Source organism: Mus musculus, chromosome 6 (genome assembly GCF_000001635.26).
Source record: "Mus musculus strain C57BL/6J chromosome 6, GRCm38.p6 C57BL/6J".
NCBI lineage: Eukaryota > Metazoa > Chordata > Mammalia > Rodentia > Muridae > Mus > Mus musculus.
In genome coordinates this window covers 127,442,157-127,466,947 of record NC_000072.6, presented here as the reverse complement: position 1 = coordinate 127,466,947, position 24,791 = coordinate 127,442,157, and the positions used below count along the sequence as shown (strand labels likewise).

Sequence of the window (24,791 nt, the reverse complement as noted above, 5' to 3'; positions counted from 1 at the left end):
AAGCATCTTTCCCATTTTCAAATGTGCAAACTGGTGGAGCCTGTCTCCAAGGCCACCCATCTGTATTCATAGCACCTGGGTACACGCCATCTGAATCAAGCAACTGAAAAGCAACAGGGCAGATGAGTTCAAGTCAAATCCTGGTCCATCTCCCGGAACATAATGTTGCATTCTGGACTGATTACTTCTAATAAGAATGTTACTAGAAATGCAAGTTGCTTTAGTAATAAGCATACTTAAGGAAGCCACACTTGGCAATAAAGGCATTTTTGCCTCTCTATAAAGAAGAATCAGCACTTGGTATCATGGGGCTCACAGCACAATTCCCAGGATTTGTGGGGCTAACACAGAAAAAGACAAGTTCAAGGCAAGTATGTTGGGAGACACTGTCTCAAAACAGACACACTTCTGTGTACATACACAAAGTAACATTTGTTTACTTATTGCATATATGTAGGCATTCATGAACCACAGCACACACATGCCATGGCACATGTGTGGAGGTCATTAGACAACTTGTGGGCATCAGTTCTCTGTTTTCACCATGTGGGTCTCAGGAATGGAACTCAGGTCATCAAGACAGAGACAGACAGACAGACAGACACACAAACAGACAGAGATAGAGACAGAGACAGAGAAAGCAAGCATGCATATACATATGTCTCTAAAAACTGCTACTAAATACTGCTAAGGGGTGGTTAAGGACCTCTGGAAGGGGATCCTTTCCCAAAAGATCAGCTTTTCAACTAGTATGTTTTCAAAGTCATTTAACTCTGAGTACGCTCAGGAGGGTCCACAAGTGATGGAATACATACAAGAAAATGAACGTCATCTGTCCTGCTGACTCTTCTGTGCTCAGCCAACGATGGGGCCCCTGTCCCTCCAGACTGAGGAAGGGCGGTTTAGGTTGTTAGTGCTAGTCATCTCCCCAGTCCATGAGACAGCTCTATTTCAGAGAGACAACAAAAGAAAAACTCCCTCTCCTAGTTCACACACATGGTGGAAGGTCTGTTTAAATGAGGGACCCAGAGACACTGTACCCTGACCATCACCAGTCCAATTGGCTCCCTGGGTGAAGTTTCATGCCAAGAAGAGGAAGCCAAGATGGTGAGAAGCTGCTAGCTCTCTCACTACTGCCTTCTCAAGGACTACAATGTCACTATTAGCAAAGAGGCTTCCCCACTCAGCTGCAGGCGAAGTGACATGGGAACCCTTCCCAAGGGCAAAGGAACACAAGGAAGCAAGTCTACATCTCTGCCTGAAGGAGCAGCTCTATGTGAAAGAGAGAGCAGAAGACTCCAAGACTAAGGGCATTCTGAGCAACTGAACAGCTTCATGAAAACCAAAGAAAGCGAGGTGTGGACAGAAGCACAACGGCAGACTCATCAGATCCGACAGAGGAGAGGAGAGAGCAGGACAGGGCCCTCTTAGAGCAGTCACTGATGGAGACCGAAGGACTTTAAGAGTTCCAGGCTTGTACTCATCTAGGAAAGAATGGAGCAAGATACTGGACAGACCTGAAGATGCTCCTGCGTGGCATCTATGCCATCTACAAAGGAGGAGACACAGGTAGGCACAGGGCTTCATCATCACTTAGATAAACACTGAATACAGAGGAAGCTGTTCTCACCCATGGGCAAGGCTGTGCGGCAGGGGCTGGTTGTTCTTTTGTTGTTGTTGCTGTTTATTTAGTATGTGCTATGCACGTATCTGTGTGCCCTGCCTGCACTTGTGGGTCATGCCTCAAGTGTGGCTGTCAGAGGACAATTTTCAAGAGCCATCTCTCTCCTTCCACCATGTGGATCCCAGCAATCCAACTCAGATCATCAAGCTTGGCAGCAAGGCTCTTGAGGCCACTTCATCATCCCCAAGGGTTAGCTTTACAAGTTAGCTTACAAAGCAATGGGTTTTGTTACGCCATTTTCATACAACAATTAAACATGTAGCTCAGTCACCCTTAGCAGTGTGGAAGACTAAAAACCCGGGTTTATACACACACACACACACACACACACACACACACACACACACAGAGTAATCCCAGGACTAGGTCCTCTTGGGAGTAATCCAAAAGGAAACCTCATGAAACTACTTCTGGGTAAACAGTAAAATAGCACCCCATACACAGCCCACAAAATCCTCACTCAACCACAAGACCAGTCTCCCGGCCACACACAACCAAAGTAAGGAGCAAACACCCGACTGCCTAGGGGACTTGAGCCAAGCTCAACCTGCAATGCTGACTCAGCAAGAACAGTGTGAGGGAAGCTGCACTCATACAGTAAGTTCAGCCAAGTACCCAAGCTACACACGGTGATGGGGCCCAAACTCCAGCGGCCACTAGGAGAGGTCAGAACTAACCGAATAAAACAGGGTTCAGACGTGAGGTTATTTACCTGTGATCCCAACACTCAGGAGGCGGAGGCAGGAGGATCATGAGCTCAAGGCCAGCCCTGGTTGCATAGGGAGGCTCTGTCTCAAAATAAACCATTTAGTTACTTTCACTGAATACCCAGAACTACACTAACACACACTCTCACACATTCACACACATGCACAAGAATGTATAAGACATGTAACTAGAAATAGGGCAATTAATGATGAAAATGTCTCACCAAACAGGGACTACCCCTAAAGAGATGGTGACTATACATGGTGGCAAGTCTCTGAGCCCAAGGCACAAAGTTGGAAAGTTTAAGGCCAACCTGGGCTACAAAGCACATTCCAGGCTAGCCTGGACTACAAAAAGAGACTTTGTCTATTACCCATGTAAAGTTAAAGAAAAGACATTAGTGCAACAGTAGCCCTTTCGTTGGGGATTGCCCTTTGCAGGGTCATGTCCTCTCCCTTGTCTATCATTCTACTCTCTGAAGAAAAGTCACACCTAAGCAACTAAAACAGTAACACTGCCTTGGGATTTATGGAACCCCAAACATCTGGTGGCCTTTAGATAACATCTGGGCATGCACTGACGCAAAGCATGTAAACTGCCCTGCTTTTTAAATGGCAGGAAATAGTGTTTGTCTGAGGAGTTACTGGAACCGGTCCTGAGAGTGAAGGCTGACTGTCAGGATCGGGCCCGAGCAAAGAACAAAGCCGCTTGAGCCTTTCCCCTCCTTATAACCATCTGCTCGTGTTAACTGAAGGGTCGTCCCCCACGAGCCCTTTTCCCTCCTTATAACCATCTGCTCGTGTAACTCAAGGGTTGTGCCCTCTTCTCAGGGCCCTGGCCTTGAATAAAGCTGATCCTTTTCCCAATGATTCGGCTCTCAAGTGCTAGCTCTGGAGTGGCACGCAGATACAACGACAATGGGGACTATGAGAACTAGAGATTCTGGATTTGAAAGGTGTTAAATGCCAACATGGGAAGCTTCCTAGAGGGACTGACTCACAGAGTGAAGCCACCAGGGAGAGCGGCCAGCACAGCTGCTGACACCCGGCAGGTACAGGTACGCTGCAGTGAGTTCACAGCGGAACCGCCTCACAACAGGGGCCCAGGCTGAGAAAGGCACGTGAGGGCTTTACTTCCTTCTCCTAGCACGGAAGCACCTCTTCCTTTGCTTGTCTTGCTTTCTTACCTGAGAACTTCTAAAGTAATTCCCAAGCGGGAAAGGGCATCTGCACTCTGTTCTTGACCTTAAGGAGAAGCGTTGTGTCTTTCACTGAGATGCACATCCCGACCCACACACGGTAGCACATACCTGTAATTTCAGCATTAGGGATACTGGAAGGAGGAGGATTAGCTCAGAGTCAGCCTGGGCTACACAGCTGGATCTTGTTTTCAGATGTCTCCTGCATCTCTGAGGCATTCCTGTTTTAGGGTCAATGATTTTCTAGGACTCAGAAGTTGTTGAAGTTACAGGTGTAAGTCTAGACAAAAGCATATGCGAGCTTCAGTGTCCCTTCCCAGAACACAGCACACAGTTGCTTCTCAGAAAACACTCCAGCCATGCGGTCACCAGAGCTGAGGAGGCAGGACTTCTGCTGAGAATCGCTGGATCCCAGTCCCCATGTGGCTGACCTTTGTGAAGCTCCACGTCTCCCGGGAAAGCAGACAATACACCCCAGGCATAAATATCTGGACAAACTGGTGTAAGGAGGCGCACACCTCGGACCTGCTCCTGGGCTTCTCTCAAGGCAGACATTGCAAAGCTCACTTCCTCAAGTTCCAGACCATGACAGAGACAAGCCGAAATCACCTCTCTTGCATACAGCGAGTTCTCTTTCACTCCATGTTGCATATAGAGTTTAAAAGAACCCCAACCTACAACCTCAAGGACCAAATACTCCATTTTAAAAGACAGGATCTTATGCAGTTCAGACTAGCTTTAAACTCACTATATTGTAAAAAGACAACCATGGGCTTCTGATCCTCCTGCCTCCACCCCGCCAGCATGTACCACCGTGTCCAGTTTATGTAGTTTTAGAGACTCAGGGCCTTGTGACTGTCAGGCAAGCTCTCTACCAGTGAGCTCCACGCCCAGACCCCCAATACTCCAATGCTGAGACAAGACTGGTTTTTCAGACCCTAGCCCAGTTTTCGCTCTTTCCTGGCACTGAGGCAGCCGAAAGATGACTGAGGAACCCACCTGCTCCTATGCTCGAGGCACAGCCAGAGCTGTTTAATACTGGAAGACTGCTTGGTTTGACAGAGCACTAGAAAGACTCTTCAGGGAAAAATCTTCCCATGGCATCTCAAGCTGTGTTTGATCTTCAGTCCAAAACACCTCACAGAGCAAGCAAATATAAGTCTCAACAACTGGCACTAAGGGCATGGTACTTTTTAAATTTAGTAAAATACTCCGTAGGGGGGAAAAATCAATCATCTGAGTCTAACCTATACCTCAAGCTTAGATACAGGGACGTTATAAGAGTCTGCAAAAATGCCTTTTTCAATAATGAAAATATTAAGTGAATTCTATTATCTAAAATGTAAAAATGGTAATCTAAACCAAATAGAATAGTACACATATGTAAACACAGAACTTGGGAAGCTGAAACGGGAGGATTGCCACAGATCTGAGGCCAGCCGGGGCTCCACAGATCCTTTCTCAAAACAAAGCCAAATGGCAATAATAACAACACGTACACATGCATAATGTTGGTATTTGCAGGAGTGCAAACATTTACAGAACGCTTTTCCCAGGAGCTTAGGGGCTAAAACTTCTATTTCAATTTCCAGCTCCCTTCGTGACTTTAGTACTTGATGCCACATGGGCACATATAACTGACTGGCTACAAGCTCAGGGTTCAGAAGGTTCAATGGCACAGTGCCTCTTGGCTCATGGTGGTGGCAGGTGACAATGATGAAAGCACCTCCAAGAACAAGCAAGCATCCCAACGAGAAGCAGAAAGGACAGGTAGAATCAGGCTTGATCCTTTCTTGCAAGACCTCAAGGGGCTTGTGGGACTCCATACCCACAGTGACCTAAGAAACACCTACTAAGCTCTGCCTCTTTTTTTTTTTTTTAGATTTATTTATTTATTATATGTAAGTACACTGTAGCTGTCTTCAGACACTCCAGAAGAGGGAGTCAGATCTTGTTACGGATGGTTGTGAGCCACCATGTGGTTGCTGGGATTTGAACTCCGGACCTTTGGAAGAGCAGTCGGGTGCTCTTACCCACTGAGCCATCTCACCAGCCCTAAGCTCTGCCTCTTAAAGTACCACTATGTTCCAATAGCATTGAGGGACTAGGAGGCAGACTCCTTAAATGGGCAGACATGTAGGTAGAGGAACCATAACACTGTAATAAAGATGGAGAATTTCCAAGATGGCAACTTCTTTCTCACCCTCGCTTAAGACAAGGCCTTGTTGGTTTTACTCCCACCCATGGCTCCTGGTGATGGACTGATTCAACAAGTTCAAGGCCAGCAGGACACGGTACACACTGTTGTAGGCCATTCAGCCACCATGTCTCTCTTCAAATTTTATGAACCCCAAATTAGAGAAGCCTCTTCAAGGTCTTTAACAGCCAGGTCCTAAGCAACAGGCTCTGGCTTCCTGAGGACCCCTCTACTTTGTGGGATCTTTCAGTGTGCTGGCTGCACGTGTGTTTCCGCACCACTAATAAAAGTTTTCTTTACCACTGATTGTGTCTGCTCTTTTCTGCTGTGTCAGACTTTCCCTTGTGCTACATATTGAACTCCAGGTTCTTCTTGGCTTTTAATTCTTTAACTGGCAGAGAAAATCCAATCAATCCCTAGACCTTTCCCAATGCTGTGACCCGTTAGTATCGTTCCTCACGTTGTAGTGACCTCCAACCATAAAATTTTGTTGTTACTTCATAACTATAATTAGCTATGAATAATAATATAAATATCTGATATTCAGGCTATTTGATATGTGATCCCCAAAGGGGTCCTGACCCACAGGTTGAAAACCACTGTCCTAGACAGTAATAGCTTCACTTAGGGGACCAAGCTTTTAACACATGAACCTTTGAGGAACACAGTATGACTTAATCCAAATCATATTAAAATTCCTGGGCTGAAGACACAGCTCAGTGGCACAGCACTGGCCTTGGATTCAATTCCTAGCACACATCATATAAAGTGTAGCTTGAATCCCTCCATCTCTCTTTCTGTCATCCCAACACCACCTACCTAGTACAAAACATTTTCTCCTCTACTCTGCTCCCTGGGAGAGTCTCTAAAACTCTGCCTTGTGGTAGAGCCTCTGACACTGCTTCATGGTAGAGCCTCTGACACTATGCTCCACAGTAGAGCCTCTGGTTTTCTACCCTGTGGTAGAACTTCTGATACTCTGCCCTGTGGTAGAGCCTCTGAGTCTTTAACAGCCTCTTGGCTCCTCCCTGTTCATATTCTGCTGCTCCTGGGAAAGCTTACTACAAGCTTCATGGCTTCAAACAAGATTCTTCAACTTAAGAAGCTAAGCCAACAGCCTTGGCTTGCTACCCCTCCCTTTCCTCCTTAGCCAGCACTGTGCCTCCTTAACTCTGCCTTGTTCCTTGTCCTAGTGCTTCTTGAACTTAGAAGGGCCCTTATGATTATGTCAGGCCACACCTGGATTGAACAAGCCAACTCTCCCTATTTGTCCCAGTTGGGTTTCTGTACTTCAATAAACACCACGATCAAAAGCAACTTGGCGAGCAAAGGGTTTGCTCACCTCACAGTTTACAGTCCATCACTGAGGGAAGACAAGGCAAGAGCCTGAAGCAGAAATGATGGAAGAATGACTGACTTGCTCCCAGGCTCACAGCCCAGGCCCACCTGCCTAGGGACATTACCGTCCACAGTGGACTGGTCCTCTATCAATTAGCAATCAAAAAGTGGCCCACAGATCACTCTGATGGAGGAGGTTCCCTCGTCCCAGGTATGTCAAACTAATAACCAAGATGATAGAGAAAACTATCATTTTATCTTAGGGAAAACTGATTAAGTGTTTAATTTTTGTTCAACATGAAGTTGGAAGTTCCAATCACGTTCCACAGAACCATGTACAGCGTGGCTTCCTCTTACTGGGCCTGTTTCCCTGTGTTCCAGCCTCAGAGACTTATCTGGTTCTCAAGGGTCCTGTTCCACTCAGCCTCAAGGGCTTCTCATGTGCTATCTCCACTGCTCTACCTCCCAGGCAACCTTCATCTGGTCGGCTCTTGGTCAGTGTCTCTAAAAGTCCCCACACTCACGGGATACCCTCCCTGATTCCCCAGCCCACCCCTGAGCTTTTGCTACCCTGTCATTCTTTTTCCTTCATAGCTGGACTTAGGGTTTATCTGTGAATATTTATGTTAGGTCTGTCTTTCTACATCACACTGAAAACCCATAAGGCATAATCATAAACCCTCACAATCATCAACTGGTTGCTGGATCAAAAGACGAGCAAGTGCTAACAAAGGTTATTTGAACAGAAGATTTAGTTTTGGAGTGTGAATTGCATAAACCAAAGATTTTAGCATTAGCATTTCAGACTCAGTGGGTCAGACTCTGCCAGTTGGCCACTCATTGCTCCAAATCTCTATCACCCACCAAGTCTTCTCCCTGCAGCCTAAATCTGCCACCCTTCCTACACCGAGACTATTAGGCTCTTTGGTGCTGTTCTGAATCTGTCATACTAATCCGGCAGACAGACACATCACATGATCATGTGACAGATCACCAGAAAAATGTTCTAGAAACATGAGTGTTGTACCACTTGTAAGTCTGGGGTTGTTTATAAATGAGGAATTCTTCCTTAACCCCTGACTCCCAGGGTCTTTCCTCACAGGTCCTTTTCCACTCAATAATATCCTATATTCTGGAACCAGCCAATGTTCTAGAACTACAAAGTTCTAGATTTCAAACATGGGCTTATACTTAGAAATTTTACTGAGCTTTGAACCTTAGTATAATGATGCACATAGATCAGGATAATTATTTAACAATTCTTGCAAAACCAAATTACTAGATAATCCAAGTGCAACCCTATGCAGCAAGGCACCAGCCACACGATGTCACTGCCTATGTTCTTCTGCTGTTGTTTTGATGTTCCTGACCCAGGGCTTCTGTTTTGTAACAACTACTTTGTTCTGAGTCTCAGCAAATCCAGGTTATCCTCTAAGCTTAACTAAATAACATAAGAATAATTATAAGAATGTCAAGAATACAGAGACAGCTGTGTTATTCCTAGAATACTGGGAGATCAAGCTACACCATTCAGGACATCCATCTTCACACAACCTGTGAGTATATGTGTAAAATGTACTTTCTGACTCAGGGGAAATAGCCCACACGTTTGTGCCAATGCCCACCCATCCCTTGCCGTGGTTTGAACAAAAATGGCCCCCACAGGCTTATATACTTGGTCACTTTGTCACCAGGGAGTGTACTGTTTGAAAGAATTAGGTGGACTAGGAGTATGGCCTAGCTGGAGTAGGTATGGCCTTGTTGGAGGAAGTACATCACTGGGGGTGGGCTTTGAAGTTTCTAAAGCCCGTTGCCAAGTCTGCTTCTGTCTGTCTGTCTGTCTCTCTCTCTCTCCCCCCTCTAGAACTTCCCTCTGTTTCTGCCTACAGATCAGGATGTAAATCTCTCAACCACTGCTCCAGCACTTGCCTGCATGCTGCCATGTTCCCCACCTGACAATGGACTAAACTCTGAAAGTGTAAGCAAGCCCCAATGAATTGCTTTCTTTTATGAACTGAATTGGTCATGGTGACTCTTCCTTCACAGCAGCAGAACAGTGACCAAGACAGAAGTTGGTGCTGGGAGTTGGATATTGTGGCAAAAGCATTGACCACGCTTATTGTAATGGAAATGTAGATTTGGGGAATCTGGATTAGGAAAGCAGCTGAATGCTTTAATTGAGACTTAATGAGCCATCCTAGTAGGAGCATTGAGGAGAGTAGTGCTGAAAGCAATGTGGGCCTAGCTCAAGAGGTTTCAAGGTGAAGAGCATTAGTAAGTGTCCTAGAGACTACTGTGGTATTTTGGCAATTTGGATACTTACTGAATATTTTGCTATGTGCCCTCATCTTTAAAAAAAATCTGCGTGAGGCTAACCTGAAGAGTTTTGGATTAATGGTGTTGGCAGAGAAGATTTTAAGATACCCTAGTAGTGACTGTGTTGTATGGTTATTAGTAATCACTCCCCCACAGATCTATAATGAAAAGGAGCAAGCAGGACAAGAGAAACCTAAAATGTAGTATGAGGAGAAAAGGAGCAGCAGGGAATATTCTGTTGGAGCCAAGTCTAGTGTTCATGGTGATAAAAAGCTTAAAAGCTTGATGCTACACAGATGAAAAGGAATGGTGCCCTCTGGGAATCACCCCACCCAGCTAAGATTCCAATTTGTGAACAAGAATTAAAGATTAAGCAATGAAGGCATCCATCAATTACAGAAAGCTGATGCAAATATAACTGAAGGAGTGGGGCCAAGTAGCAGCCTCATTAAGCAGCAGAACTTGAGAGGTTCAGTCATGTGGTTCTAGCTTTAGAGTCAAGAATACAGAAAGGGGTTGTGGAACCTCCCTCCTCAGCTAAGGAAAGCCCCTGAGGCCAGGTGTGTGTCAAGGCTATCTCTTCATGAAGGCCCAGAGAAGTCACTGAGTGAAGCTGTGAAAGTGAAGTTGGCATTTCACTGGAGACGCTTGGATATTGAAGATGCCAGAATCATGAGACACCTGCCAAGAGCAGCTACAGACCGAAGGTGGAACTAGCCAAAGACAGAAAAGTGTGATGTAGTCAACAAAGCTGAAAGGAACTGGAGACCTAAGAGCCCTCTGACCTCAGACGTAGTGATGGAGAATTTGGAGTTTGCTCTGCTGGCTTTCAGTCTTGCTTTGGTCCAGCATTTCCTCACTATGCTCCATTTCCTCCCTTTTGGAACAGTAACATATATCCTGCGTCACTGCATGTTCAAAATATGTGGTCTCCTTTTTTACTTTGATTTTACAAGGGGTTACAATTAAGAGAATGCCATAAGTCTCAAAAGAGACTCTGAACTTTTACACTGTGTTAAGACTGGGATAGACTATGGGGACTGATGTTGGGTTGACTGCATTTTTGCATTATGATGTGACTACTAGCCTATGTGGGCTGAGAATAGAATGTAGTGGTTTGAACAAGAATGACCCCTCTAGGCTCCTGTATTTGACTGCTTAGTTACTAGGGAGCGGAACTGTTTGAAAGGATTGGGGTCTTGTTGGAGGAAGTGTGTCACTGGGGGTGGACTTTGCAGTTTCTAAAGCCCAAGCCAGATCAGTTGGTCTCTTGGTCTTTCTCCCTCTGTCTCTGTCTCTCTCCCTCCCTTTTTCCCTCCCTACAGATCAGGATTTAAAACTCTCAGCTACTTCTCCAGCACCTGCCTGCATGCTATCATGTTTCCTACCACGATGATAATGGATTAAACCTCTGAAACTGTAAGCAAGTCCCCAAGTAATTGCTTCCTTTTGTAAGAGCTGCCTTGGTCATGGTGTCTCCTCACAGCAATAAAACAGTAACTATGACAACCCCTCCCTCTTTGGTCTTGGAAGCACTTTCTCTGTACCTGGCACTGTACACAGTGCTTAGGGTTTGCTTTGCTTTTCTACTTGGATTTTAAATTCTCCCAGATGTTCATGGCTTACGATGGCAATTTTATTCCTTGGGCAGAGCTAGACAAGCTTTGCAGGTGCCCCGTCCATCAAAAGAAACTCACAAATTATTAGTGAACGCCACGAATGCCAAGTTTATTAAAAAAAAAATAAAGAAAGTCAAATCAAAACTAAGCTGTGGGGGCTGGAGAGACAGTTCCATGGTTAAGGTCTTCCAGAAGACCAGGGTTTGAGTCCCACCACCCACATGGCAGCTAACTCCAATGCCAGGGAATGTAATGCCCTCTTCTGGCATCCGAGGGCACTGCATGGATGTGGTACCCAAACATACAGGCAATCAAAACACCCATAAACATATGAGATATTTTTTTCAAAAACTAAGCTGTGTTTATTGACAACATTCTGGTGCTCACAGGAGAAGAAAAGGTAAACAATCAAGGCCAAAACCAAAATAAAGAAAAACAATACCAACAGAACTCAGCCATATGAGGATGGGCCAGAGCACAGAAAACACAAGGCTGTGTGTTCATTAGTAATAACAAAAGTCAGCTTGCTTAGCAAAACTTAAAAGTCTTACCTATGATTTCACAGAAGAGTGCTCCCTCCCACCCCCCCTTTTTTTCCCCAAGAAAATGGTTTTTATAATAAACCAAACACATGAAACCCTCACTAGATCCTTTGTAATTCTCACCAGGGTATAAATGGCCCAACAATACAGATAGAAGTGTGATCCTGAAGGAAAGAGGTACAGAGTGAGCACAGAACCCTTAGTGCATTCCTGTGCCAGTCACTGTCAAGAATTCAACAAGCATTTCTTGTGCAACAGGAGCTGTTCTCTAGTTGAACACACAACTCAGAGGATTTGAAGTACGTGACCTTGAACAGAATATATACACTGCTGACGTATGTTGTGGGGAAATCAACACAAAGGGGCGGGGCGGCTGGTAAAAACCAACTCCATATTGACATGTAAGAGATGGATACTGATGACACTTAATAGTTAACAGTGAACAGCGTGTATGTATGAACAGCTATCCCAATTTTGCTAAAATCACATCCAAACGTATACTTTCCTCTGCCCTGATCTGATGACAGTATTAGTGTATGAATCAAAACTATCTGGTAACTGTCATGATGGAATGGGATGGAATGGAACTACAATGTGGACTGAATCCCAATTCATGGGCTCATTTCTAATCAGGTACTAACTTTCAGACGTGGGAAAATTTACTGATAGACTTAACTGATAATACACTTAAGTAGGAAGTAGGTTACTGGTTTTGTGAGGGAAAGCAAAAGGGTTACTTCAAGTATTGACTTAGAGGGTTATTGAAGTCAAATTAATGGTTAGCTCAGCTTCTGAGGTAGTTTCACAAACTAAGTCCACAAATTTCTTGAAATGCGATTCTGCCCATCGACCCCGAAGTTTTAAGTTCAGCGTACATTTTTCTCACTATTACATTCCCATAACAAGATCTGAATACTCTTGACAAATAGATCTGAATCCTCATTCATGGCGGGTAGGAGTTTGAATGAACGAACGAATGAATGAACGAACGAACCAATGAATGAAAGCAAGTATTAAAAAAAAATGCCTGCAGACATAAGACCTACTGAAGGCAAACAAAGGATTCCAGATCATTGTTCTAACCACGGAAAGAAAACATTTAAGAACGTCATCCCCTGAAACTCATATAGAGGATCCTCCATGCTCTGTAGCTCCAAAAAGAAGGAGCAACGAGGGTGCGGGGGTCGAAAGGAACTAGCAGGTTCGAAAGCCAGTAACTTCAACTGGAAAGCAGAATACAAAATATAAAATGAGGGAAAAAAGCGAAGACAGAGAAGCCCCCGGAAGTAAAATCAACAATCGGGAAAGGAAAGCAACAGCGTAGAAGCGGCCACCGAACGCTCCCACGGCTCAAAGCTGCGAGTCCACGGCCCGCAGGAGGCCCCCGCGAAGCGGGACAGCCACGACCCCGGAACGCAAACCCCCAGCCTGAGGCACCGCGGGGGCGAGTTCCCGGGAACGCCTCCCCGCCCTTCTCAGGCAACCCCGCCCACTGGGCCCGCCCCGTCCCGCCGGCTACTCACCGGATTCGCTTCCCACATAACGGTGCGAAATCGAGCGGAGAGAGCCTGGGGGAGGGGCTAGCCGTGGGGTCGATATGGTGGGCTTTTTCCGAGGGTCCCCAGGAGCGAAAGGACCGAAAGGCACCCTTTACGGAAGCCTTCCTTCTCCCCCTCCCCGTCACAAGCTGGCGTCTTCGGACCATCGAACCTCCCGACTTCCGCCTGGATCCAGCCAATCAGTGGCGGTCCCGCCCACCGCAAACTCGCTCCGCCTCTATGGCGCCCTTGGAACTTCCGCGCGTGCTGTCGCGGGCCGCCTTTACCTGTGTGGTAAAGCTGTTTGAAGCCGGCCATCATACCCACCACGTGATCGTCAAGCGTGGCAGGCTGCGTTTCCTCCATGCAGAACCTACGTTTATTAAAGATCACCTTATACCGAGTTTAGTGGCCAACCAAGTACTAGGCCTGAGAAGCACAACTCGACCAATGGCTTAAAGGTTAAAGCTTCAAACCTCTTTGTTGTTTGCAACATCCTCGAATTGGAGGTGATGATAGTTCTACCTGAGGGTGTAAATGAGCTTGCTGAAATCAGGTGCTTAGGTGTTTGCAATCTAGAAAATAATAAATAAATAAAGGGAGCTATTGGCCACGTGTCACTGGGCTTGGACGTGAACACTGACCAATATGTTGTCCCTGTCCTCGTGGATTTTAGAATCGACAGAAGAAAGCAAAAAGTAATTTGGAAACGCAAGAATGTAAAAACGTGAAATTTTAGACAGCATGGCAAATATGGAGGTTTCCAAGCAGGTTTACCTGAGTGCCTTGAATGCTAAGGCCTCAAATAGGTTCTTACACCGGTCACAAAAGAGGTACGATGGAAGAATATTCTTAAAGGCAAAGAAGTAGTGTGAGACTATAGGTGTATTTTTAAAAATAGGTCAAAGAATGACCACAGATTCAGAACCTGATTGTTTTTTACATTTTAATATATTTTTCCATTCCCATGTGTATGAATCTATTTCTTCAGACTATAGCATTCCATAGTTTACATGTTACACACATATCTTAAATAATCTACTGTGAGAGACACAAGTTACTATGTAACAAAAATTACTATAATCACTATTTTTGTTCAGACATTCATTAACCTCTTTGGAACGAATTCTTAGAAATGATACTGTTCAATAAGAAATTCTAAAAATTGTTGCCAAATGGTTAACCAGTTGCCCAAATACTTATTGCATAGCATAATTATTTTTTCTTACTACTTTGAAGTACATTTGCTAAATTTGCATGCATATGCATATATACATATATTCCTGAATATTCTTATCTGCTAATCCTCTGCTTATTCCTATGCTTTGCCATGCTATTATAATGTATAGATTCCTAATGTACTTGCTCTTTGATAAGAAATATCTCCTAATTTTCTTTTTCAGTTTTTTTCAAAATAATGAGTTCTCATCCAGAACACACTTCTTCCTGTATTTCAGGCCATGTGTCGGGAGTCGGGCTGGGCTGGGTATATGAACCCAGAACCTCACACATGCTAAACACCTCTTCCACCACTGAGTTATGCCCCTCCTGCCTAGGTCTCTGATATCTTTAAGTACATTAAAGCTATTTTTACAACAACCTTTATGTGTTTGATTTGGCTATTTTATAGGTTTTTTTTTTTCCAAGTGAAACAGTTTTCATTGCTCTAATTTAGGAAAGCTGTTGACTTTTGTAAACTTACCGTGTCATATCACCTTGCTAACTCTTAAGGCTTCAAAGAAAATGAAGTATAACTCTCAACCCTCAAAAGATTTTGTCCTAACTTCCCTGGTTAACTTGCCTTGTCGAGACCCACTCGGCCTTGAAAAGGACTAGCCCACAGTTGCTTCAATTGCTACTGCTCCCTTCTCAAGGCTAGCTAGCATCATCCTGATACTACAGCTTATTAAAAGTAATCAGGATCTATTCGTGTAGCTCAAGGTCATCTCAAATGTTCCATCACCCAAAGGCTGAGATTACGGTCATGTGCCATCACACCCAGTATAAAATTTAATCATAAGTAAAAGATAAATTAAACTAAGAAAGTCTTATAAAACTAACACACTATGACAAGTATAGTTAATTTCAGGAGTGTAAGGGCAGATAGAAGAATAGTAAATCTTTTCATGTCATTCGTCATATTGATGACCCAGCTTGAAACAGATACAGCAATGAAATAGAAGAAGCAACTGATAGCATTTAAAAGCCTTTCATATATGAAACTAGGGATAGAAAGAAACCGATTTACAAATAATAGTGTATTTAAAGAGTGTTGAGAATCACCTAGAGACCCTTCTTACTGCATTTAAGACTGAATGAATATTATCTTGTTCTATACTTTCTCAAAATTTCCTAAAGTTTTAGAACATCTTATTTGCAGGCAACATTATTGTATGATTAAAGTGCACAGATCGGCTCTCCTTCTCACTGGACCTGCCTGGGCCCTTTCAGGTGTTTGGAGTTGAAAGTCAGGATGACTTACATCTTACTTTGCTAAAGAATGAAATGAATCTTAGACTCTCTAAAATATTCCTAAATAGTTTCTAATATATTCTAAAATAAAATAATATGACTTCATTACCGTCTTCCAGTTTCTGAGGTGGTAGGGGGTGCTAATCATTGGGGTTCACTCTCTCACAGCTTTCCCAGGAACCACCTTCTATGTATAAAGTGTGTGCAGTGTCCTTCTAATGTAGTAGCACACCACCCAGCAGGGGAACACCTCTCTGTTTCATTGGACTGTGGGCCCAGAGCCAGAGCGCTGGCAACCGTGTGCGGATCACATGGTTCTAAAGAAGACTAGATTGGTTTTTTCTCTCTCTCAGGGTCCAGTGTTTATGAAGATATCATAAGCCAACCCTAACCCAGCCTAGGGATTACTGGGTGATTGGAAGATGTTTTAGGTCTTTGAATGACAGGGGGAGGGTAGGAGAAAGTGCAGAATGGGAAACGTTAGATCAGAGATAAAGAGTAGGGACGAGGTCCACTAGGGAACCTGAAAATTATCAGATGCACTGATGAACACGTAGGCTCTGATTGAAGTTATGAGGGTGGGGGGTACATTTCCCCTAACCCAACACAGAGAAAAGAGAACCAAGCAAATGGTAAGATACAGGATGCAACATTGGATATCATTTTAATATTATTACAATAGTTGTCACTCCTTTCATTTCCCTCCCTTCTTTCCTTCCCATTTTTCCAAATCTAGGCATTAGCCATCACCATCTTCAGACTTTTTTGCCTCCTACCTGAGTGAGCCTTCCCACCTTTGAATCTCAGAATGCTTTTTTAATTGGATAGCATTAAAGGGAAACTATTGATCATGCTATCCAGGACTCCCATCCAACGGTTGCGTTTCTCCATGTTAACTCTATGGCTTTGGTACACACATTAGCTGGGTTTCCCTGTGATCATTTCCCACACGCCTGAAGCATACTTTGATTATATCCACGTCTATTCCCGTCTCCCCTCCCCCTGCTTGCTTTTCTAACGGCCACATTCATAGCCAGAACTCGAGGGGCACCAGGAGAGGAGGAGAGGGACAGATTCCTGTATCAGACAGGAGAAGAGGGGCCTAGAAGAAGGCTCAGAGGGAGAGAGGAGGGGCCCAAAGAGGGAGGGAATGCTGGAGAAAGCGCATTTGCACCTACTGAATGTAAAGACCCAGCCTCTGTCTGAGAAGAAGCCAACAATGGGGCCAGGCCCCAGAGTCTGCCCTGCTGTTGAAATCTGACAGTTAACAACCCCAACAGGAATTAAGAGGTGAAAGAAGCAGGTGAAACATTTGCAGAAGCCTAGATAAGCATTCCTGGGAAGGAATTCTCTTTTAAAAACATCAAAATGCAATCCCCACAGATTTTAATTAGGAAACATGACAAGGAATTAAATTCGACCTTTAAGAGAAAAAAAAAATGAAGTGCTAAGTAACTCCCCACACTCACTGGAAGGACTCTATTGAAAATACCAGCGATTATTAGCTTTAGCTGCTGGGGGAAATTATCCGAGCACAAAGATGGGCATCAGCATTCAGCTCACAGCATCAGGCAAAAGCAGCAGCTGAGATGTGTGTCTATCCTAATTAGAGGATGCAGGGTCTGAAAAGGCCCTGGAGCCGCTGCAGCCACATTCCTGGCTGGGGCTTTCCTTCCAGGAATGCCACATTCAGGTTTTGGTCATCACCATGTCCATTTTTTTTTTCTTTTTTTCTTTCTTTTTTTTTTTTACTTAAAAGGAAAGACTAGGACTAGAGCAGGGATAGTAGGAAGGACTCAGGAAAGGGTGCCTGAAGCTTTGATATGGAAAACAGAAAGCTTACAAACACAAAACTAGCCAGAGAAGGGATCTAGAAAAATATGTGAGGAGAAGGTGAGGGAAAGAAAACTTTGAAGAAAAGAGCAGGTGGAGGGTGGACCGCCCACACTTACTCTACTCCAGATCCGTGGGCCAGCTTGTCCCCTAGGAGCTCACCCAGGGACGTCGAGAAATCGCAGTCAATTATCTAGTTTGAATTATTCCTCAATTCTTCATTCTTCATTTATGGGGTGCCTTCCATGTCTGAGGCTCTCTCTCTCTCTCTCTCTCTCTCTCTCTCTCTCTCTCTCTCTCTCTCTCATAGGTCAGTAAGTAGTAAGACCCCAAAACAAACAAAGAAACAAACAAAAAACCCTACCTTTGTGCTACTTACATTCGAGGCTTCAGAAGGTATTACAACATGTGTGAAAAATAGTCCGTTACAGAGTTCAGGGTAAATAGCATTGTGACCACCCAGGATTGGCCTGGGAAAGGGAACATTTGGGAACAGCTCAGAGAAGATAGGAGTGAATGATTTAATAGAGATCTTAACAATGTGTTCCAAGCAGGGGAGGCAGTCAATGCAAAACTCCTACACAGCAACAATGCAGAGAGAGAGGAGAAAGAGGAGAGAGAGAGAGAGAGAGAGAGAGAGAGAGAGAGAGAGAGAGAGAGAGAGAGAGAGAGAGAGAGAGTATCCATGAATTTATGCCTGTATATATGGGCAAGGCCCAACAATCTCATGAAATAGCACCTGTTCTTCTTGCAAGGGAACCAAGGTACAAAAAAGTTATTGTGCTCAAGTGCAAGGAAGCTTAACCTTGGCAATTCACTCCAGAGCCCCAAACTCTTGGTACTTCACTCCAGGGTCCTTACATGAGTTCTCAGTGTGATTTTAAGCCACCCTCTTCTGACTATTCAACCCCAAATGGATTCAGGTATCCTCCCAAGAATGGCATGTGCTATTCTTTCTTAAAGAAAACCGTGCCGCTTGCTGTGGTACTGCCTATGACCCTTACCCTAGCTCTTTGCTCCTCTTCCTGACTCTCAACTCCAGAGGCACCCGTTCCTGCTAGCTAGTCCTTAGTGGCCAAGGTCTCCGTTTGCCAAGTCAAGCACACGTCTGTGGGAGGAGTTTTGGCCTCCCCACCACCACCACCCGTCAATGGGGTTGGTGGGGGTGCCTCTGTTGGTTAATAATGCCAACAGGTCAGAGGCAAGAAAGCATGACCTGCATTTAAGACTGTATCTTCCAGTTACCCCTACTATAAAGGATATCGCAAGGAGGGGTGCAGTGCCTCCGCCCCAGCTTTTGGCTTTCAGTGCTCTTTAACCTTTTCTCTCAAGGCTGAGTACCTTCACTCTAGAAGTTAGCAAACTGAGCACTGTGAACGAGCATGTTGTAAGGTGAGTGAGATATCCATCAAAAAATCTGAACAGTTTCTTTTTAAAAGCCAGAATCTTGTTTCTTCTCCTCCTACTCGTCCTTCCTCTGGTTCTCTTCTTCCTTCTCAGGGCTTCCAGAAGTCCAAAGCCCCACTCTGAAAACTGCCCACGATTTCTCAGAACCCAGGTACTTTGCCCATAGTTACAACTCTGTGTTGACCTTAGTGTTGTTAGCATTGTGCTGGTGGGTGGGGATAGGAGTTTTTTCATTATGCTTTCAGTTCCCATTTTCTCTGTTAGAAAAACTATCTAACCTTTCATGTTTAAATAAACCTGTTTTTTTTTTAACGACACAAAAGGCCACATTCACTTCCTACTTTGAAGCTCTTTCTTTCCTGTGACTAGGTGCTTCAGGGGAAGTGAAGGAAAAAGGTGGGATGCATTGTTAGTGAATAAAAAGAGCCAGGAGCCTCCAGCAGTTCGGGCCTGCCCAACAGCATGATATCCAGCCAACCCAATTCTACTTTGGAGCCTCCATCTCTGTCTAAAATGAATGGTTTGGTCTTGACCGTCATCAAGATTACTGGCAATTCCTTAAGTCTGTAGTAAGATACAATCAGATGTGAGGCTCAGACACATCCTTACCAAGGCTCCCATAGGTGTGCAAAAGTCCTTATCCTTGTCTTTGAGGAGTTTTCCACAGACAGAAGACTCAAATGTTCCCACACAAATGGCTTACAAAGGCACAAGCCAAACAAGACAGAAGACAAGAAGCTGTAGGAATGAATGGGCAGATCTCTGGTCCAGACCAACATAGCGTGGTGCAAATAGTGACCTGGAGACTCTTACCCCACCACCTGCTGGATCCTTTGGGCCAGGTCACCATAACATACCTCAAGGATGGCCCCAACTCACATAGAAAGGATCTTGGAAGTCACCCCATGGCCCACCTAAGTGTAAGTTTTAGCATAACTCCTAATATATTATTTCTAATAAACGAGTCTTGACATTATTCCAGACCCTGAATAGAACCAAAGCTGCAACAGAACGGCATATAACAGTGTACCCTGCAAAAGCCAATAAAGTGTATATGATTTGGAATCTTTTGGCAAGGCATTGGAACAAGACCTACCTGACAACCAGTTCTCAAAAAGCGATGTGCTGAGGGATAACCCAAACCCTTAGCCTCTCTCTACTGTAGAGTATTTGATGCAGCTTGTGGTCTCATCCTTGCATCGGCTCCAATCTTGCCCTGCAGGGCAATGTCTGAGTTCTTCCAAAGGTCTCTAGTCACACTTTCCTGTCTGAACATGCCACGGGTTCCAAGAAATCGAAACTAAAAGGAAAAAAAAAATCTGCTATGATCTCTCACACTGAATGCTTTCATTTCCACTCATCTGGAGGGTGTTTCCCATCGCTCTAGTTATCTGGTCTTCTACTCAGAGAGAGGACAAACAGCATCCATGTTTGGAAAAGGACGTTGTACACGTCTTGCCTAGATGACTTAGGGCATACAATATTTCATTTGTAGTTTCTTTCTATCTGCATTTTCACTGGGTACAGAGTGGGTCTCCTTTGCTCCGTGGCTGGAAAGCTCGCTAATTTCCAACACAAGATGGCGCTAGCACACAGGCAACAGTTTTCCTGATAGGAGGAAGAGGAGGAAGAAGAGGAGGCCAAGCCACAGGCACAAACTTTCTAATAAGCCAGAGAATTCCTGCAGTTTTGGATGGACAGGCCTAGCTTTTGTGAAGGTCATGTCCAAAGGACCCTGCTGTCCATGTTGCTTTATCCAGGATGGTGGGAATAATAATTCTAATGTGTACTTAAGAGTAAAGCTTTAACAACTTAAACTAGAAGTCCCTTAAAAACAGTTAGGTGATCAGAAACAATCTGTCAAAATCAGAGGTAGGTGGTCAGGAGCATTTGCTGGGCTACTATGAGCAAAGGTGATGAGTCTTGTATTCTGACATAGGATGTCAATAGACTCGGGTAGTAAGATTACTTTAATGTACAATGGAATTGTTTGGAGGTTCTTTGATAGATGGTTCACTGTTTGATCTATGACCGCCAACCAAGGTCTGATACCCTAACATCTGAGGACAAATCTGGGATTAGAAAGGAGTTTGCCAGTCCTCAGTCTCCTTCCCTGAACCTACGTGAAACTCCTCATTACAAGTCTCCCCCACCACCACCACAATTCAATCTGTTTAAACTCTTTCAGACATGAAAACTGCCCACTCGGAGAAGCAAGTAGTCCACTGAGTTTCTAGATGTCTCCAAGAGCTAGAATGTTCTTCCTTAGAACCAAAGTGTTACAGCCTTGCCAACATTTTATGTTTCTATGACTGGGGCCAAACTATGATTAGCTTTCATAAGATTATGCCACACTGATTTTTCTTTGGAACTGTTGGTCAACTAAAACTCCGATGTCATTCATGTGACTGTCCTGACAAGAACTGTTCCCATTGTTGTATATGAAATCCACTGAAAGTGTGTGTGTCTTTGTGTGTGTGTGTGTGTGTGTGTGTGCGCGCGCGCGTGCGCGCGCGTGTGCATGAGTGCATTCGCACACATGTGCAAGTGTGAAATGTCCATTGTGGGTGAGTGTGCGTGTGTGTGGAGCTAGAGGTCAGTACTGGGTATATTCCTCTATTGTTCTCTAGTTTATTTTTTGGGAACAGGGTTTCTTATGAAGCCTGGAGTTCACAGATTCAGCTATGTTGGCTGGCCAGTGAGCTTCAGAGTCACCATCTTCTGCCTCCGAGGGCTTGGGTTACGACCTGTGCCACCATTCAAGTGCTGGGGAGCCACACTCAGAGTCTCATCCTTACACAGTATGCCTTTTCCCCACTCAGTCGTTTCGAAACCCAGACGATTCACTTCAAAAACCAAAATACAGGAGTTAAGCCTGATGTTATCGTAAGGTTTTAAGTTGTGGAACTTACTGAGAACTGTGTGGTCCTGTGTCAGCTCCCAGATATTCTGGGATACAAAAGTCTGTTCTTTCCCTCACACACCTGCCCTGTTTGTGATCTTGAACAAAAGACTTAATTAACTTCAAGCTTTCCCTAAAGTGGAGAGAGTTAATATTGCTCCCTTCTTGGTAGGTTGGTTACAAGTTATATGTGATAATTATTTAGAAAAAAAATCTATTTCCCACAATTCATAGCACCTAATAAGTGATCGATATAACCATTTGTTACTGTTATTAGTTATTTGCTTAGCCCTCATGGTGGCCGTTCTCCTTTGTGCCATAAGAAAATCTAATAATTGTCTTCTCTAAAACAAAAAAATATATATATATTCATTCTCCTGAAAGCATCAAAGAGAATTCACGCTCCCACCAGCTCCCCTTCAGGCTGCTCCACACGCTAATCAGCACTCTGCAGGTGTAAGTCCCAACCCAGCCTTGCCTGTCCCCATGGCCAGCAGCCAGTTCCTGTCTTATCACACTGCAATTATGATGGGTCTTGCCAAAGGCCAGGCTGAAAGCAAGGATAGTTTTGATGTCTCTTCTCTCTACCACTCTAATATCCCTATCAAAAAAGGAATAAATGAAGACATGTTTTGTTTCAAAGATTTGGGGTTGGCTCGGAGTGATCTCTGCTTTTCTAAAGACGTACACTTAATGATCTGTTCACTTGATGGGTTAAAAGTGGTGAAATTGTGGGTTATTTCCCCTTCGTTTCTATTATTATAATAATGTTTGTGGAGTAAATAGCTTTTTAAAATTCTGTTCTAGAATTCTGCCAGGAGTAATTGTTGGGCTGACTGGCTTATAGTTTTTATAATATGCCCCTTCCCCCCTTTTGAAAACGGGGACAACTTTGTCCTTCTCTTGTCTGCTAACAGTCCCCCATTCTCCATGCTTTTTCAAAGGTTATTGACAATGGTTCTGGGAGTTCTTTGAACAACCTGGGACGTGATTTGTCTAAGTCTGGAGATTTGAATTTATTAAGTGGGGGGGGGGGGGTGAAAAGCCCGCCACACTGGTTTCCAGGCTGGCTCTGCCATTTGCTAGCCCAGGGAGCACAGGCAGCTTTTGATTTTGTTTTAGTCTGCTTTGGCCCCATCTGTGAACTAAGGCTTTTGGAGCAGATGAGGTGGAAGGTCATATCAAGGTCTAATGGCTTCCATGTCCTGAGTCAGCAAACAGTTTCCTACTAGCTTTTCTTACTTATCTTGGCTCTCAATGTCCTCTCAATAGATTTTTTTTTCTCTCCTCTTTTATTCTGAGCACCCATTATTTTACAGTCATTCGTTTATTTATTTTGTACTTGTATGTGTGTGTGTGCTAACATGCCACACAGCAAGGCTGTGGAGGTCGGATGACAACTTGTGAAAGTCGGTCTTTCCTTCTACCATGTGAGTTCAGGAACTGAACTTAGTCAGGCTTGGTGGCAAGCTCCTCAACAACCCCGCACACCATTTGATTTAAAATCCAGATAACTTACTTAGCACTTGGGGGCCATATAATTTGGGCACCGTGATTCATTGCAATTGTATCTTCTATTACTCTGAAGGACAAAATCCTGCATCACTCTCTGGATATGAGTGTCCTATGCATGGTACTCTGGGGGCCTTTTGCTAAGTTCAACTCCCTAAGGTGGCCTATCTCCGCAGCTGTGTCCTCTCAGCCAGATACCAACCCTGTGCTCAGACCCCACTGAGTTCTAATCCCCCTATAGGAGGTGTTTTGTAGACATCCTGAGCTGCAGCAGTCTCGTTACCCCACATATTCGTGTTCCGTGCACATCCCTGATAACTCATCATAATACCTTGTGTGATTTGGGTGTGGATGCTCTACAGGATTTTCCCCTTATGGATTCACACGCCTGACACCTGTCCTTCTGTCCTGCTGCCCTTCCCCTACTCAGAGAGGATCAGTGTTCTGGGTGACAATAAATTCTTAGAGGAACATGGTATGAATTTGAAGGCACTATCAAGATTTCCCCTCTTAATCGGAATGTTTGAGTAATTAACGCATAGAAGTTTTTGGGTTTTTTGTTTTTGTTTTTGTTTTTTTCATCTTAGGGTTATAGAAAGTAGAGCCATTGTCAGATGAGTTAAAACTAAAACAAAACAAAGCAAACAAAATCATTTTATTTGACGACAAGGAAGGCATTTTAGTATACAGGGTAAAACAAATATTGCATTGGGTCACTGCCCTCCCTATGAGAGGGACTGGAGAAGCGTTCTAGAAGATGCAGGAATATGAGCAGGCTCAGGATTGAGTCTAACTCACTCAGCTCGACCTTCCTGTAGGGTCAAAGCAGCGTAATGGATGATCTTCTCCCCATCCACCCCCTTCTTCTCAGAGCTGGGCGTCAAACTTGAACCTCACACACAATAAGCAAACACTGTCTCCACTGTGCTGAATGCCTAGCATCAAAGTAGCTTCAGTCTGTAGGCTGGAAGCCAAACATGTAGTTTACTTACTGAGTGGTGTTTTAGATGGTTGTTTATATTTTACATAGTGAGCAGTGTTTTAGTTAGTTAGTTATATTTTACATAGTGAGCAGTGTTTTAGTTAGTTAGTTATATTTTACATAGTGAGTGGTGTTTTAGTTAGTTAGTTATATTTTACTTAGTGAGTGGTGTTTTAGTTGGTTGTTTATATTTTACATAGTGAGCAGTGTTTTAGTTAGTTAGTTAGTTATATTTTACTTAGTGAGTGGTGTTTTAGTTAGTTATATTTTACTTAGTGAGTGGTGTTTTAGTTAGTTAGTTAGTTAGTTAGTTAGTTATATTTTACTTAGTGAGTGGTGTTTCAGTGAGTTATTTGAGGCAGGGTCTCTTGTGCATTTCAGTCTTCCCATGAATTCGCCATGTAGCCAAGGATGCCCTTGTAACCTAAAGCTCCTCCTACCTCTCTCGTGCTGGGATTACAGGCGTGTGCCATCACCACCGGTTTTATACAGCGCTGCAGATTTAACCAAGGCTTTGTGTATTCGGAAGCAGCAGTCTATCAC

At 44.2% G+C, this 24,791-nt stretch overlaps 1 protein-coding gene and 1 long non-coding RNA gene across 19 annotated transcripts in view; one reads left to right on the top strand and one right to left on the bottom strand.

Moving 5' to 3' along the window:
* The window catches only part of Parp11 (poly (ADP-ribose) polymerase family, member 11), a 67,404-nt gene extending 47,286 nt beyond the window's left edge, over positions 1 to 20,118 (bottom strand). For 4 of the 18 annotated variants that reach the window (XM_030255035.1, XM_006505234.4, XM_030255037.1 and 1 more), the window contains exon 1: positions 13,126 to 13,342. Coding sequence is in view for 2 of the 18 variants with exons in the window: in XM_017321286.2 (XP_017176775.1) it covers positions 13,126 to 13,143 (18 nt within the window). In the remaining 16 variants the exon portion in view is untranslated. Of the gene's footprint in view, positions 1 to 13,125; positions 13,352 to 19,948 lie in introns of those variants that run through there. The other 14 variants (NM_181402.4, NM_001362187.1, NM_001362186.1 and 11 more) reach the window with 8 other exon arrangements.
* Positions 18,638 to 19,813, top strand: Gm34148. The gene is made up of 3 exons (XR_378051.2): positions 18,638 to 18,837; positions 18,946 to 19,003; positions 19,222 to 19,813. It is a non-coding gene; the product is annotated as a predicted gene, 34148 (long non-coding RNA).
* Positions 20,119 to 24,791: the final 4,673 nt, after the last annotated feature.